This window comes from Artemia sp. Qi Xiang Cuo, chromosome 3, assembly GCF_049724085.1.
Source record: "Artemia sp. Qi Xiang Cuo chromosome 3, ASM4972408v1, whole genome shotgun sequence".
NCBI lineage: Eukaryota > Metazoa > Arthropoda > Branchiopoda > Anostraca > Artemiidae > Artemia > Artemia sp. Qi Xiang Cuo.
Window position 1 is genome coordinate 36,512,528 of NC_142796.1, and position 15,817 is coordinate 36,528,344.

A 15,817-nucleotide genomic window follows, 5' to 3' on the forward strand; every position below is an offset into this window, starting at 1 on the left:
AACACGCACCCGTGATCTTTCTTCTGGCAAAAAATGCAAAATTCCACATTTTTGTAGATAGGTGCTTGAAACCTCTACAGTAGGGTTTCTGATACGCTGAATATGATGTTGTGATTTTTATAAAGCTTCTATAGCTTTTAGGGGGTCTTTCTCCCTTTGTTCAAAAATCAGCCAAATTTTCTCAGACGCTTAACTTTTGATGGGTAAAACTAAACTTGATGAAACTTATATACTTGAAATCAGAATTAAAATTTGATTCTTTTGATGTATCTATTGGTATCAAAAATCCGTTTTTTAGAGTTTCAGTTATATTAAGACGGGTTGCTCCCTACCTACAGTTCGTTACCACGAACTGTTTGATATATTTTTTGGGTTAAGAGAATAAGAGATTTGCGTCTCATATGCCATCTTCTATTCAAAGTACAAACTCCATAACTCGTAATTAGCAGACCCATATATACGATGGATATGTCTTTTTATCCTTGGCAAAAGCCAAAACAAGAGAAATTCAAGTTTTGTGATAAAAACCTGTTTTTTGACATAATGCCTATACATGCCACATTTCGATAGAGTCGTGTTTGGTTTAGAATCGGCATATCATCACCTTCGTATTAGCTTAAGAAACAAAACAAGTCTTGTGACGTCAGCTCTTAAACATGCCCCTTTTCGACAAGAATTCATTTTTGTTTCTATGCGGCATGGCCGCATAAAACCTGTTTCAAACATGCCACAAAGCGGCTGATCCTGTTTTCGACCGACCCAAGAATAAGCAATTGAACGAATTCCACTTCACAAAACTTGTTTTGAAAAAATATATATATTTTGTTACTTCTTAGTCAAACTTCTACTGTTAATCCCCACTTTTATTGTACTTTCATTCATTTGAAAGAAAGGATCCTAACTTAAGTGGACAACAAGTGGCACAAGAAATGACGATTATATCAGTGCCAGGCTGTTCGAAGGGCCCCATGAGTCATAACTAAGCCTACAGAGGGCATAGTCATAACATGAGCCTACAGAAGGCAAACTTTTCCGACATCCGAATTTGTAAAGCGGGAATTTTCGAAACATGTAGGCACTTCACTGTAGTTCGACGAGAAGCTGAAAATCTTCCTTTTTTGTCAGCACAGCATTCTACTGGTTTAATGACAAAAAAATCTATCGTGCTCAGTTTAAAAGGGAAATGGGTAGTGCAGATACTGTCAATGACAAACAAAATTTAAACCATTACAGTCGAGTTGTCTTAACAACTACACAAGTTTTACTAATGCGGTGAAAGCAAGAAATATATGGAATACAGATTTATTGAGATATACGTTATAACGAGAAAACATTCAGAAAATTGAGCAGACAAATCTTAGTAAACCTCGCAATCAGCACTTTCATATTGGGTGCACACTTTGTTCTGAGTTTCTTCAATAAACGTCGCGTCACCTTTGTTGAGTCCAGCACCATCAACTAAATTATGCAAGTTGCAATAATTAGTTCCATAGTCCAAAACAGCATACCAAGTTTGAGATGTAGAGAAGCCCTGAAATAAAAATTTATTTGCAAACAGAACTATCATAAAAGAATTAAAAGAAATAAACAGGTTATGACAACTACTATAAAAAAAAACAAAGAACAAAATCATATTTAAACTCCAGACTACAAGCTGTTGGGGTGAAACTTTCGGAAACTATTTGTAGTAGATAGATAAATATTTATTGCCTATTTGGACAATGGAAAAAAAAAAAAAAAATTAAAAACACATAAGTACATCTTCTTTTTCGATAAGTATATCCACAAAAAATAATAAACCAATTTATTAAGTCATAACTTTATAAAAATTAAAATCCTGCACATCAATGAAAAGAAGAAATACAGCCTTTGGCAAACCTTGTACAGAAATACAACAGAAACTACCAAATCAGTGACAATTACCTAATTTGCGAAGTTTGAACAGAAAAGTTCATGTTTGAAGTTTTTTTTTCATGCAATGAGATCAGAATATTTTGCCCTAGTCCATTCTTATCTGAGTTATTGTCCCCTGATTTTCCTGAATACGTTTAAAACTCATATAAAACAACTTCAATAACAGCAAAATAAAGCACTGCGTATCCTAAAAACTTTCATCCCCTCCCCAATATCCCTACCATCAAAATCACTAATTAAAAGTATATATTCTTTCCTTAATTACCTGTGGAATTATTATTATCTTTCCATGGAATGATGTTTAATATTAAGTATTTTGCTAAAATTCTACCAAAAAGTTTTTATGCTATGGAACTATTTAACCAATGCGAGCATGATCATGGAACGAGGGGATCTTCTAAGTATGTAGAACCCCAAGCGTGCACTGAAAGATCGAGGTTCTCACTCAGCCATTACATAGCCAAACTTTGGAATGTGCATGGGTCGGGTCTTAATCTCGGTCTTTCTGTTGGTACACTGCGGGGGCAATTGAAAACTTTTAATTTTTTTTATCCTTTTTTTTTATAGGTATGGTCGTCAGGCTGACTCATTCTCTTGGTCGAGTTTCCCCATGGCTTCACTTCACTATTTTTTTTTTTTGTGATTCGTTATAGTATGTCCTCCAATTGGCTGCTGGCTTGGGGTGATGCTTGGTAAGTCATACATTTTTTTTCTTTTTATTTATTTTATAAAATAGTGTGATGGTGTGCAAATACAGTAATATATTATTTTGCTTTTATTTGTTATTGGTTGCCCGGTAATATGAGCTAGACTCTCAGCCGGGCATACCCATATTGTAGTTGTATTTAGTTTGTAAATAAAATAACCTGAACCTGGCTGCTGAGCAAGTACATTTAGGGGAAATGGTTTAGTGAGTTTCTATTTTGGAATCTCGCTAAATATTTATTAGGTAGGCTTTCTAACTTTGCAACGATCTTTACAATTCAAAAAAATTTAGGACAGTAAATCGACCACGGCAATTCCAAATGCGTCACATAACAATTTTAGAACTTAGATTTAAAGTCTAAACCACGAAACTGAGCAAGTTCTATCCACTTATCCGATCAGTTGTCTCCTATCTAATTTGATTTTCAAAAACACTCAGAAGTTTCTATTTTATCCAAATGCGTTATTTCCTTTGTTCTCAATCACAGAAAAAGGGAAATACATCCTTTGACAGCAAAATTCTTCTTTGCGCTCTTTTGGATACCAGAAAATAATATTTTTCGTATAAACAACTCGTCCTTAATAATTCTCCAAATCCCCGAAGCATATTTTTCAATTTCTCCCTTCTTTTGTACACTTTATGTATTGCGACAAGGACGCTGTTACAATCACTTCAGCCAAAATCTTGCAGGCGAAAACCAAGAGCGTGCGATAGGAATCTCAAGCCCTTCCCCTCCCCCCCCCCCAAAAAAAAACTCCCAAATGTTATTGAATTTATGGGCACTTCTTATTCAAATCATTAAATGAAATTACATTGTTTCACTACTACCCCCCCCCCCCCCTCCACCCGTAAACAAATGTGAACGAAGTCAAGCTAAAAATGGCTATCCTGTGACAGATTTAGAATAAAACTTAACAGAAAGAGGATTAAATTTTAATTAGGGTGCTGTGGAACAAGACAATTTCTATGGCAAAACTCAAAAGACTTTTTTTCTAAAATTGTACAGAACAATCCTTATTATTTGAATTTCACTTATTCAGTATGGAAGTAATCAGAATTCTCTGAAGTGTTATCTGAAAATTGCCCGAAAAGAATACGCCTTTAAGCGCTTAGCATACTTATCTATAAGTTAAATACAATTTATAAGGATTTCCAAATACATTTTTAGAAGAAGCATTTTTTCTATTCTTTCTCACTGAAATTGTCTTACCCCGAAGTTTGCGAATAAAACTCTGATTTTCTCACTTTCAAGTTTTAGATCAAGTGTGTCGCAGGGTAGATTAAAAACGGGCTATGTACGAAAGAGTACATTGCACGCAAATCTCAAAACGTAACTCTATGGTTCTTCCTCATAGAAAAGCTGAGAAGTCAATTGCCCCTATTCCTTAATTACAAAGACTATTCCCATTTTTTTCTAAAAGGTAATCAAGGACAGAACAAGTCAGCCAGTTATAAGTGAAATTATCCTGCCAAGGCTTAGTCCTTCCAAAGCAATTTCTAAGCTAAAACTTGATCTAGACCTGTCTTAGCATAACCTTCAAAACCTTACAAGTCCAAAAGAGGTGAGGTGGGAGCTTAAAAGCGCCTTCACATGTGCAATTTCGGGCATATAATGAGATAATGGGAGATAATTTCTTGTCGAAATTTATACCAACCAGTAGAGTCAAAAACTAAAACAAAATTCGTATTTAACTTTTAGCACTAACAAGTATTTTATTAAGTATAAGTGCTTAAAATATCTGCTTTCTCAGAAATGTTGATATAGTAGTCTAAATATCGCTACGTTGCTTGATCGTGCTTGTTGTTTATGGAAGAAAATAAAAATCAAAGCAACAAATATGAATTAATAAAAGATTGCAGATATACTCCTGCAAAGTTCGTTCATCTAGCAGTATCTATGTGAGTTAGCAAAAAGTCTGTCTTTTATTCCTTTGCCGAAAAATCAAGGACAGAATGTTGAAACATAATTTCACTAATAACTGGTTGACTTGTTCTGTCTGTAAATATAACTAGTGAAGCAATAGTCTAGTTACATCTACGGGGATGAAAGGCGATTAGAAAGCCAGAGAAACCGTCTTTTTGCTCGCCAAAAGACCTGCGAATGGGCTTTTTTGGCTAGTAATAATAATAATTTGTCAAGGAGTTGGGATAAAAGCTAACGGGCAATTATAGCTTAAAATGGACCGTCCACTAATCGCCTTTAAGTCGGTACTAATATGAAGAAAATAATAACGTTAGAATGCAAAAGAGAAAGGTTCAGTGCAACAGAACAAACACTAAGTTCTCTTTCATGAGTTCACTTTTTCGTACAAGCTTCGCTCAAGATAAAGACTCTCTTGAACAGTTTCCCATCTTTTTGTTTCTCTTTTAAATCATTTTACCATTTCCTGCTTCTTCTTGAACGACAACATTAATTTTATTTACAAATTAATCTTTGCAGAAAGGTCTATATTAGCAAGTGACACATTGCTGATGAAATTGCTAAAAAATCAAACCATTATGCAACACGTCACTTGTAACTATCAGTCGAAGAAAAAGAAAACAGTCACAAATAATTACATAATGTTCCAGGCTTCTGGCCGTCAATCCCCACTGAAGTAGCATAACTTAAGACTCCACGAAACAAACTTTGTTCGCAACATAGGCAATGTCAAGTGCCTACGTAGGCATCTTGACGCTCGATCAGAGCTGGAAGAGCAGATCCTACATTTTTAATTTTTCAATTGCTTTCATAAGATGACCGTAATGATTTTAGAAATGGTTACGATGGTAATATGGATTTTTGTCTTAGCTTGTTCGAAAGGACTTGTTTAAGTCTGAAAAATTTTACTCAACGTAACGTAACCGTATGAAAATTTCAGAATCAATCGGGAGCAGATGGAAGTTACATCACGGTTGTGGATATGCGAAAGGCGCTATATGACATATTATTTATATGTCAATAGTAAAAAATTAGTTATATGTCAATTCTACTAAAATCAGGAACACCCGACCGATTGGTTTAATCAGAAGGCACGCATCCCCTTTTGTTTCCAAGATATTCTCAATTTTATAATCCAGTCAAAACACGTTATACAAAATTTCGACCAGGTTTGGCAGACCAAAAAGCGTTAAGTAAACGACTCTACCACAACCACGAAGATTGTCACATAAGGCCCACCATGAGATGCCCAGAAAAGCACGATTGGAGCATCTTCTCCTGAACATTTTGGAAAATGTCGCTTAATGCCTTTCGCATTTCCACAACCGATCAGTAATAGAACCTATATTTGTCAGGCAATATTCAATAGCTACAGACATCCATACCTCAACATTGCAAGTGTTACTGGGTGTGGAAGTAAACTTGAAACTGAGATCATCAACATAAGCCTTTACTGGAGTAGTATGAGTCCCCTTGACCATGTCTCCCTCAGACGAAAGAAACTGAAAAAAAAGCTTGGTTACTATGATAAAAGAAGAACGAACTTTAAAGATTTTATGTCAAAATCGGTACTTGCGTATTATATGCCACTCACTCAAGTACTTCATTTAATTAGAACCTGTTTCTTTGACACTCAATCCTAATGAAATATTACAAAATATGATGGAATTATAATACTTTAGAACCAAGTTTGGGCTATATTTTTGCACATTAGGGGGGGGGGTAAATTATAGTGGGTCTGCATGCAAAATGTATTAGCTACGATTATTTCGCATATTATGAAGTAAGAATTGTTTTCTATTTTCAAACTGTCCAAATACTTTACCCCCCTCCTTAATGTGTAAATATATAGCCCAAATTATATATTTCCCATCTATTCTGTCACTTGTTTTTGTCTTGTCTCACGCTAAGCTGAAAGAAAGTAACGAAGAAACCGGTTTGTTCTCGAGTTTTAAACAGCATAAACTTGAGTGAGTGGCGTATAATACACGAGTACCTCAAAATGTATTAAAAAGTAACAATTAATTTCTTCCTACCAGAAAAAAAATTTCTTACTAATAGGAAAATTGAAATCTTTAAGACTAAAAACAGCTTACGGCGGTGGTGATAAGATTATTTAATCACCATTACCTCATCTAAAATTATCTCCTCTTGTTAGGTTCACTTTGAAAGGTTAGATTTTTTTTTTTTTTTTTTTTTTTTTTTTTTATAGCACTGAGGACGACACGGCGGAAGTCCTTGTCGAAATCTATGCTTGTTTTTCATCTTCATATTTTTCCACTGGCTGCCAAATCCTCGTTTTCTCACCTATTTGATTTGATTTTTCCATTTATTATATACTTTCCTTTCTTGGTTTCATATATCTAATAATAGTTATGGATTACCATGACCCCCAATAATTTCCATTTGTAGTTAAAAGAATTTCCGTTATCCCTAAGATAACAGAAAATTAGACTTCAACCAAAAGATATTCTTTGCAAAAAAAAGCTCAATATTGTGTGTTTAGTTATTGGCCCTAATGTATCGATTAATCGGCTTTGTAAGGTTGCAGGACACCTTTTTTTTAATAGTCATAGTTTCAAAACATTCTCCATTATTTTCCATACGATCATGGAACTTTAGATCTATGAGAATTTTTGTGCGAGGGCTGCGTTTTAATTATTGATGGCCGATGGACATAGAATTTTAAATTTAGATTCATTTTCCGTTGAGTTCATGCCCCCTTTGTCGGTTTTTGCAGGGACATCATTTTGGGATGTCCGGGAATTATAGTCATCATAATTCTAAAATATCCGTGAGAGGGGACATTTCCTTAAAAAGGGATAAATTTTTTTCCCCTAAAAACATTTATCCGGTGAATTTCCGAAATTCCCTTTTCTCTGCTTGGATTCAATTAGCTTTGCGAGTCAGCTTTTTCCGTCTTGTGCAAGCTATGATGGTAAAAGTTAAAGTTAGGTTACATTATGTTAGTTTAAGTTAGATTATAAATATTTGAAATGGATTATAACCCTAAGCTAACCTAATCCAGCCAAACTTAATCTAACCTAACCAGTTATCATCAAACCTTGCATTAAACTGAAAAAACTGACTAGCAACGCTGACTAAATCCAAGGAAAAAAAAGGTATTTTGGAAATTCATCGATGAATGTCGACATTCACCAATTTCGGACATTCACGGTAACATTCATACACACAAGGTTCTCCTTGTAGTCTTCTCAAGATCTCAAATCATTCTTAGATACCACAGGCGAGTATTTAGATAGAAAAAACTTCAGTTCAGTATAAACAAAAAGCGACATTCATTAAAAAAAGGGGGAATAAACATGTCGCTTGAAAAAACTTCATTTATAGAAAAGCCATTAATACAGGTGATATAGCTCAAAATTTACATTATGTAATATCTAGAAGCTTCATGCAAAAGAGAGGCTAAAAAGAAGTTAGATTGCAATTGCCAGAAGAGACTAAAATGAGACATAAATGCTCTCGAAACACTTGAATTTGCATAAAGACTATTCGGAGGCAAAGTCAAGCTGCTATAATGCTCGTACACGACGGATACGGAGCCGAGGCAGTGGCAAATTCAGGATTTTTTTAGGAGGGGGGGCGCAAAATAGGTTTATCCGATAAACTTGCGTTAGGAGCAAGTTTAATTAACGCAAACTTGCGTTAATTAATCAAATTACACTACTTTAGACCATGTTGGGGGGCGCGCGCCCCCTCGACCCCCTGGATCCGCCCCTGAGCCTAGATCAATGATAGATCACATTAGCCTGAATCTTGCAGTTACAGTATGCTATCCAAAATCGATAGACCTTAAACTTCATAATTTTTGGGTAGTAATGCTTACTTCTTTTTTAATTAGCGTAAAAAATACATATGGGCAGGAGCTATTGAACATCAGTCCAAAAATACATGTTTCCCTCTAAACCTTTTTCCCAAAAACTAAGAAATTTTTAGAATAAACCAGCTGAAGTATCAATTCATAATGGCAAGATTTTTTTCTGTTACACAGCTAAGTCCACACCTACGAGAGGTCAGGATATTGTGAAATTATAATAGGGTATAATAGAGTACTTGTACCCCTTGCAGTAGAATAAAAACCTAAATATGATTTAAACATATTACTCTTTATATGATTAAAAATACAAATGGTCAATACGCAAAAAAAGCGTAGTTTTAGGTCGCCATTTTTCATGTTACGCGGGTAAAAAGGGTCTATCGCCTTGCTTTGCCTCCTTGTGTGGATGTATTAGTATTGGAATCCAATTTTTATTCTATTTTCTTACGAAAGCAAAAGCAAGGACGCAATTCGAGGGGGCAAGTTCCAAACTTAGGCTTCAAAATTGGTGGAGACCATGGGTTTTTTTAGAACAAAAATAGACCAAATTTCAAATTAAAAATTACCTGAAGGTTTTGGAGTAGTAGTATACACCTAGTGGTGGGTCGTAAGATCAGGGTATTTTTTCACCGCTCTGATTCTTGAAAAAAAAGGTAATTTTAAGATTATGGTATTTAAATTTTCTTGGATGCACATACGTGTATGACGAGGGGGGGGGGGGGGGTGTTACCCTAAACCTAGGGTTTGTACAATTCTTTTATTTTCACACGATCTCCGAGAATTGTGCTCATTTGACGAATTTGTCAAACTAAAACCTATTATAGTAACTTTGGGGCTTCCCATTTAATTCTGTGAATCCTAGATCAATATTTTCTATTCCTAGGACTAAAAACTTACGCAAATTATTTTTATAGTAGTACTAAAAAAAAAAAAAAATGAAATTTTTGTCGGACTAAAAATGAAAGCGAGGGCCAACCACGGTATATTCTACAACCATTTAAAAGGACTTCTACGACACCGTATTCATCAGTTTTAACGTTATTTTTATTCTGAAATTTTTTTTCGATTTTCTGGGTAGCGAGATTTTTTTTTAACCTTTTAATGCATTTGGGGATAAAAACAGATCTTAAGAAAGCATGTTGATAAGAATTAGTTTGTATCTATAAGCCTTTAACTTTATAATCAATTTTCACCCTTAATACTTAAGAAAATTTCAACAAATCAGCTGAAGCAGGAGGAAAATTTTGAAACTACAAAGTCAGGCGAGGCCTTATACACTAACTTGTCTACAATACATATTACTGGGGAGGGGAGTATGAGAGGTAAAGGGCCCCTTTTTGACTCCTTCGATGGTAGAGATTGATATGATCTTGCACGATTCCAGCTCAATCCAGGTGCATCATGTCATACTTTCTATTAAAAGGTTGAGGGTGGACTTGTTGGAGTCTTCCAACATTCTAGTCTTCAAACAATAAACATTAAAAGTTTTTGCATAATTTCCAGATCTAATAAGGTGCTATATTTAAGGTACCTTTCTACTGAAAGTTTCTAGTGGTTGTGGGGGGATTATGCGCCCATTCAGACCGAAGATAAGCAAAAAAAAAAAAAAAAAAAAAAAAAAAAATCCATATAGACATGCAATTTTAAAAGAATGTTCTGTTAGCTCTAGGCACAACTAATGTTATTTTCATTTCAATGAGATTACAATTTATAATTGACTTGTTGAATCTTAATCCTCTCATAGCTTTTGCACTCGAAAGCTCAAATGAACATAAAATTTAGTCCGCTGAGAGTCAACAAAAAAATTCTTTGCAATTGAGTGTTTGATTATCTTTGTGGTTTGTCTCTGGTTACTTCATTTCTTTCACAGTGCGAAGGAAGCTCTTTTATGCTAATTGAATACAAAAAAAAACAAGTTTTTTTTTTAAACTGAAAGTAAGGAACGACGTTAAAACTTAAAACGAATAGAAATTATTCCGTATATGAAAGGGGCTGTCCCCTCCTCAACGCCTGGCTCTTTACCCTAAAGTTTTTTTTTTATTGTTTTAAAATATAGAGTTTGTGAGAAAGAGTCAAACTTTAGCGTAAAGAACGAGGCGTTGAGGAGGGGATAGCCCCTTTCATATCCGGAATAATTTCTGTTCGTTTTAAGTTTCAATGTCGCTCTTTACTTTCAGTTAAAAAAACTTGTTTTTTTGTTTAATTTCTGAACGTTTTTGAATTAATGCAGGTTTTGATTTTGGCTCACCGTACATGACTAACTGAAACGAAATTCACATATTAATTTTACTTTTTTTGGCTAAATGGCTTTCTCGAAAGTTGCTTAATTTTATTTACGAACGTTTTTATTAGCAATAAATATACGTAACTTACGAATTAACTTACGTAACGAACTTCTATGTTCGAATATTTTATTATGTATATTAGAGGGTTCGCCCCCCAGTGAATATCTCGCCCTTTACGCAAAAGTTCGAATTTTTTGCGAATTATTTAAGAATGACCCCTTAACCACAAAGGCCGTTAATTAGAATAAATAGCTCTTATGAAAGTACTAAAAAAAAATTTAGTGTAAAGAGCAAGTTAATTGATTAGGGGGCGAACTCAATCATATACGTACTAGTTCCTGTTCATCTCAAGTTTTGATGCTGAAAAGTTTTTCAGTTGGAAAATTGTTTTTTTTTATTTATTTAATTTCTGATCGTTTTTTTACATAATGCTGGAAAATCCGGCGCCCCCTTCATAACAATGTCCCTCCCCCCATGAAAAGATCCTCCCACGTACCCCCCCCCCCGCTAGCAGAAAAATCCCCTGAAAACGTCTGTATACTTCCCAATAACCAATACTATATGTAAACATTGGGCAAAGTTCATAACTTGCAGCCCTTCCCCCGGGGACTTTGGGAGATTAATCATCCTCAAAGAAATAGTTTTTGTATTTTTCGACCATGCTGAACAAAATGATCAAAATTTTGATCGGGTGACTTTGGGAAAAAGATGAGCGTGAGGGGGCCTAGTTGCCCTCCATTTTTTTGGCCACTTAAACAGGGCACTAGAACTTTTAATTTCCGTTCGAATGAGCCCTCCTGCAATATTCTTGGACCACTGGGTCGATACGATCACCCCTGAAAAAAAAAAAAAAAAAAAAAAAAAAAAAACACATCCGTGTTACGGATGCAAAAAATGCACAATTCCACATTTTTGAAGATAGGATCTTGAAACCTCTACATCAGGGTTCTCTAATACGTTGAATCTGATGGTGTGATTTTCATTAAGGTTCTATGACTTTTAGGGGGCGTTGTCCACTTTTGTCAAAAATAAGGCAAATTTTCTCAGGCATCTGACTTTTGATGGGTAAGACTAAACTTGATGAAACTTATATATTTGAAATCAGCATAAAAATCTGATTCTTTTGATGTGCGTATTGGTACCAAAATTCCGTTTTTTAGAGTTTCTGTTACTATTGAGCCGGATCGCTCCCTACTTACAGTTCGTTACCACGGACTGTTTGATTTCAGATGCATAGGACTTTGGCAAAATTCTTTAAGGGTTTTGTCGATATTTTCAACCTCAATTTTTTTTCAAGATATCCTATAAGGTTTCATTTTAGAGCAAAAGGCAAGACAAACCATTAGGATTTTCCTCACTATCTTATAGGAAATCTCGGAAAATTGCCAGCTGAAAATAGTGACATAGTCTTTAAAGGGTCTTGTCAAAATCCTCTCTGTCTAAACTTAGCATTAATTCTCCATTTTTCACTTCACGTTTGATTTTAATCTGCTTTTTATCTCTCACTAAAGACATAGATCAGAGCTCTAAGGTAGAATATTTGCTTTTTTCTTCAAATATTTATTCACAGACTGAAAATGTTTCCCTTTTTTGCGTTACTGTCGTTTCCGTTGATTTATCTAGCTGGTGTGGTCTTGAAACCTTTTCAAAGTGAAAACAATGTTACAAAACGTTTAAAAACCTATATTTCTGATTTATTCAAAAAAAGTCAAATAGAAAAGCTTGAAATTAAATTTTGCAATCTCAGCATGTTCTCAATGCAACTACTGCCAGATACCAGCTAGGCTAGGCACAGTGTTTGGGCATACTCAAACATAACGTAAAAAACTCTTTCAGAAAAAAATAATTTATTTCTATCAAAGGGTTTTATACTTTGGTTTTTATATTATATACATTTGTGTTTTATCTTTTGTCCTGGCATTGAGACATAGGCATCTTATTACAAATAGAATATGTTCTAGGCATAACGTTAGACATAGGCATCTTATTACAAATAGGATATGTTCTAGGCATAACGTTAAACATACTCTGACTTTATAAAAGTAAAATCCATATTAGACCTAGAATATATTAATCCACTCGTGTAAGCTTTAAATATAAGAGGAAATGCCTCTTTACTATAGGTAACGAAATAGCGTTTGCCTATAGTAAAGAGCCATAAGGCTACAATGTTTAACATTTTTCCCCCAGAGGCACTTCATATGGAAGGGATGGTCGTATAAACTTTGAAAGGGGCTCGTTCGATTGGAAATCGGAAGTTCTAGCGCACTTTTTAAGAGTCAAAAGTGATCGGAGGCACCTAGCCCCCCTCCCCCCAGGCCCTCTTCCCCAAATGCATCCGATCAAAATTTTGAGATGGCCATTTTGTTCAAAATAGTACGAAGGTCAAATAACTATCCTTTGGGGTTGGCGAAACCCCCCACAGCCAGGGGCAAGGATTGCAAGTTATGCAAGCTGCCCATTGTTAACAAATAAGATTTTTATGGAAGGGGTGGTTGTATAAGCTTTGGAGAAGGCTCATTTGATTAGAAATCAAAAATTCTAGCTCCCATTTTAAGATTCAAAAGTGATCAGAGGGCAACCGCCCCTCCCCTACATGCCTTTTCCCCCAAATCGATCCGATCAGAACTTTGAAATAGCCGTTTTGTTCAAAAGAGTCCAAAGGCAATATAATTGTCCCTCCGGGATTGAAGGTTATGCTAGTCCCCCTCCCAACCCCAAGGGCAAGGGCTGTAAGTTATGCTTGTTGCCCATTGCTAAAACATAGGGTTTTTATGGGCGGAGTGATCCAATAAACTTTGGAAGGGGCTCAATCAATTAGAAATCGAAAGTTCTAGCGCCCATTTTAAGAGTCAAAAGTTATCGGAGGGCATCTAGACCCCCCCCCCACGCCTTTTCCCCCAAATGGATCCGATCAAAATTTTGAAATAGCCATTTTGTTCAAAATAGTCCAAAGGCAATATAATTATCCCTCCAAGGTTGACGGTTATGCTAGTCCCCCCCCCAACCCCAGGGGTAAGGGCTGAAATTTATGCTAGTTGCCCACTGTTAAAATATGGATTTTTTTATGGAAGAGGTGCTCCAATAAACATTGGAGGGGGCTCAATCGATTCGAAATCGTAAGTTCTAGCGCTTTTTTAAGAGTCAAAAGTGACCGGAGGGCATCTAGACCCCCATGCCCCCTTCCCCTTCGATCGGAAATACATCCGATCGATATTTTGAGAAAAACATTTTGTTCGAAACAGTCTAAATGCAAAAAACTGTGCCTCCAAGGTTGAAAAAAACCTAAAGTCCCTGGAGCAAGGAATGTAAGTTACACAGGTTGCCCATTGTTAACATGTAAGGTTTTTATGAAAGTGGTGGTGGCATAAACTTTAGAGGAGGCTCATTGGATCGGAAATCGAAAGTTCAAGTTCCCTTTTTAAAAATCAATTGTGATCAGAGGGTAACTACCCCCCCCCCCCACTTTATTTCCCAAATGCATCCAATCAACTTTTTAAGATAGTCATTTTGTTCAAACTAGTCCAAAGATCAAATAACTATGCCTCCGGAGTTGACGACCCCTCACCAGCCGCTGATGCCAAGGCTGTAAGTTATGCAAGTTGCCCATTGTTAAAATATAAGGTCTTTTTGTCAAGAAAAGAGGGCATGTTTGATCCTGGATCTCCAAAAAAGTTTAGAGAATTACGGTGAAACTTAAGTTTAGAGAACTAAGGAAATGTTAAGAGGGATACCAAACACAATCAAAACACACTTTGTCCTTGGTGGTTGTGAAAACAGAATATCAGCAATATCTAAGGAACGGCTGAGGGTGCTAGGTTGAAATTTTAAGGTATGTTGAGGGGATATTGAAGAGAGATTGGAGGGCAGCCACCCCCCCCCCCCCCTAAAACCCTTTTTATGTGCCCTTCTCCTCAAAAATGGTCCAATTTGTTCATTTTTAACATGCAGGATTATCATTGGACATATTTGCTCTTTTGTCGTTCAAAGTTCAATTGGCAATCGAAAGTTTCTGTTACTCTTGCTAATAAACAAAGTGGCTAATTACTTAAGGCCCATCGATACCAAAAAGAGTCGCCCTATCCCGTCCATTATAAAAGTTTTAGTTTGTGTGGCCAAACTATTTAGAATTAAGTTGGTGGTCTTGATATAATTTGTAGAACTTAGATAATAGACTTGATTAAACGAGAAAAAACTAAAAGCCGACACCGAATTTCCCAGATATCTTAGAAAAACCATTTGATTTCTTTCAGTTTGGGCCAGATATAGATATATTCAGTTTTAATGAGACTTATCATCAGAAAGTATGAGTTTTCGTTTTTCTATTAATCGGAGCAGAATTTTCTAACATAGTTTTGGAAAGAGCAGTCCCTAAAAATATTCTAGCCTAACTGCTCGACAAATACTAAAAATCAGTTCAAAGGAATTATCATTTGATTAATCATGCTGTTTTGGGAGTTCCATACTGTCACCCACTTTGATTGACAGACTGGCCGAGAAAAGGGAAGTAACATTTCACTGTCTTATAGAAACAGTTGGATCAAAGTCGGGTAAAAAAAATATTGCTTGCAGTAACGCTTAATAATGCTTGCAGTAACGCTTTATACAAATTGAAACTCCGCATATAAAACTGATTAGCCCAGTTTGGGAACACTTGAGAATGGTAATGACGTCTTTGATATTCACTTCACCCTTGTACAGAGAATACCGTCAAGCAAGGACTGAATAATGAACCACAAGGGAAACAATCTTCGCAAATTCAAAATCATAAATATTAGATTTCAAAAAAAAAATAAAAATAAATAAAATCAATCCAAAAAGCTAGTAAAAGTCTCTAGAAAACCCCCAAAGCCTTATTTAAAAACAAGGCGACGATAACAAAATTTTGGTAGACCAATTTAAAATGAAACTACTAATCCATGCTCATGCAAATTGAAATTTGACATTCCAGAAACTGGAATTAAGTTCTCTTTATCAGAAAATCCTATTTAGGGGGAAAAACCCTAAAGTAGAAACACTGCTTTGGACTCTTTATTTTTACACAGGTTTTTCTACAGACATGGACACTTTATTTCGGGTTTAGTTCTATTTTTGTCGTTTGTAAAACCCCATGGCATTTATTTTGTTACGAGTAACCAAGAATTAGATCTTCC

The 15,817-nt window shown here is 35.5% G+C and overlaps 1 protein-coding gene across 1 annotated transcript in view; it reads right to left on the reverse strand.

The window, feature by feature from the left end:
* Window positions 1-1,288: 1,288 nt before the first annotated feature.
* LOC148954056 (uncharacterized) overlaps window positions 1,289-15,817 on the reverse strand; it is a 39,292-nt gene continuing 24,763 nt past the window's right edge. The window contains exons 4-5 of the mRNA XM_089085774.1: window positions 5,927-6,043; window positions 1,289-1,531 (exon numbers count right to left, since the gene is read on the reverse strand). Coding sequence (XP_088941900.1) covers window positions 1,358-1,531; window positions 5,927-6,043 — 291 coding nt within the window. The 3' untranslated portion in view covers window positions 1,289-1,357. The remainder of the gene's footprint in view (window positions 1,532-5,926; window positions 6,044-15,817) is intronic.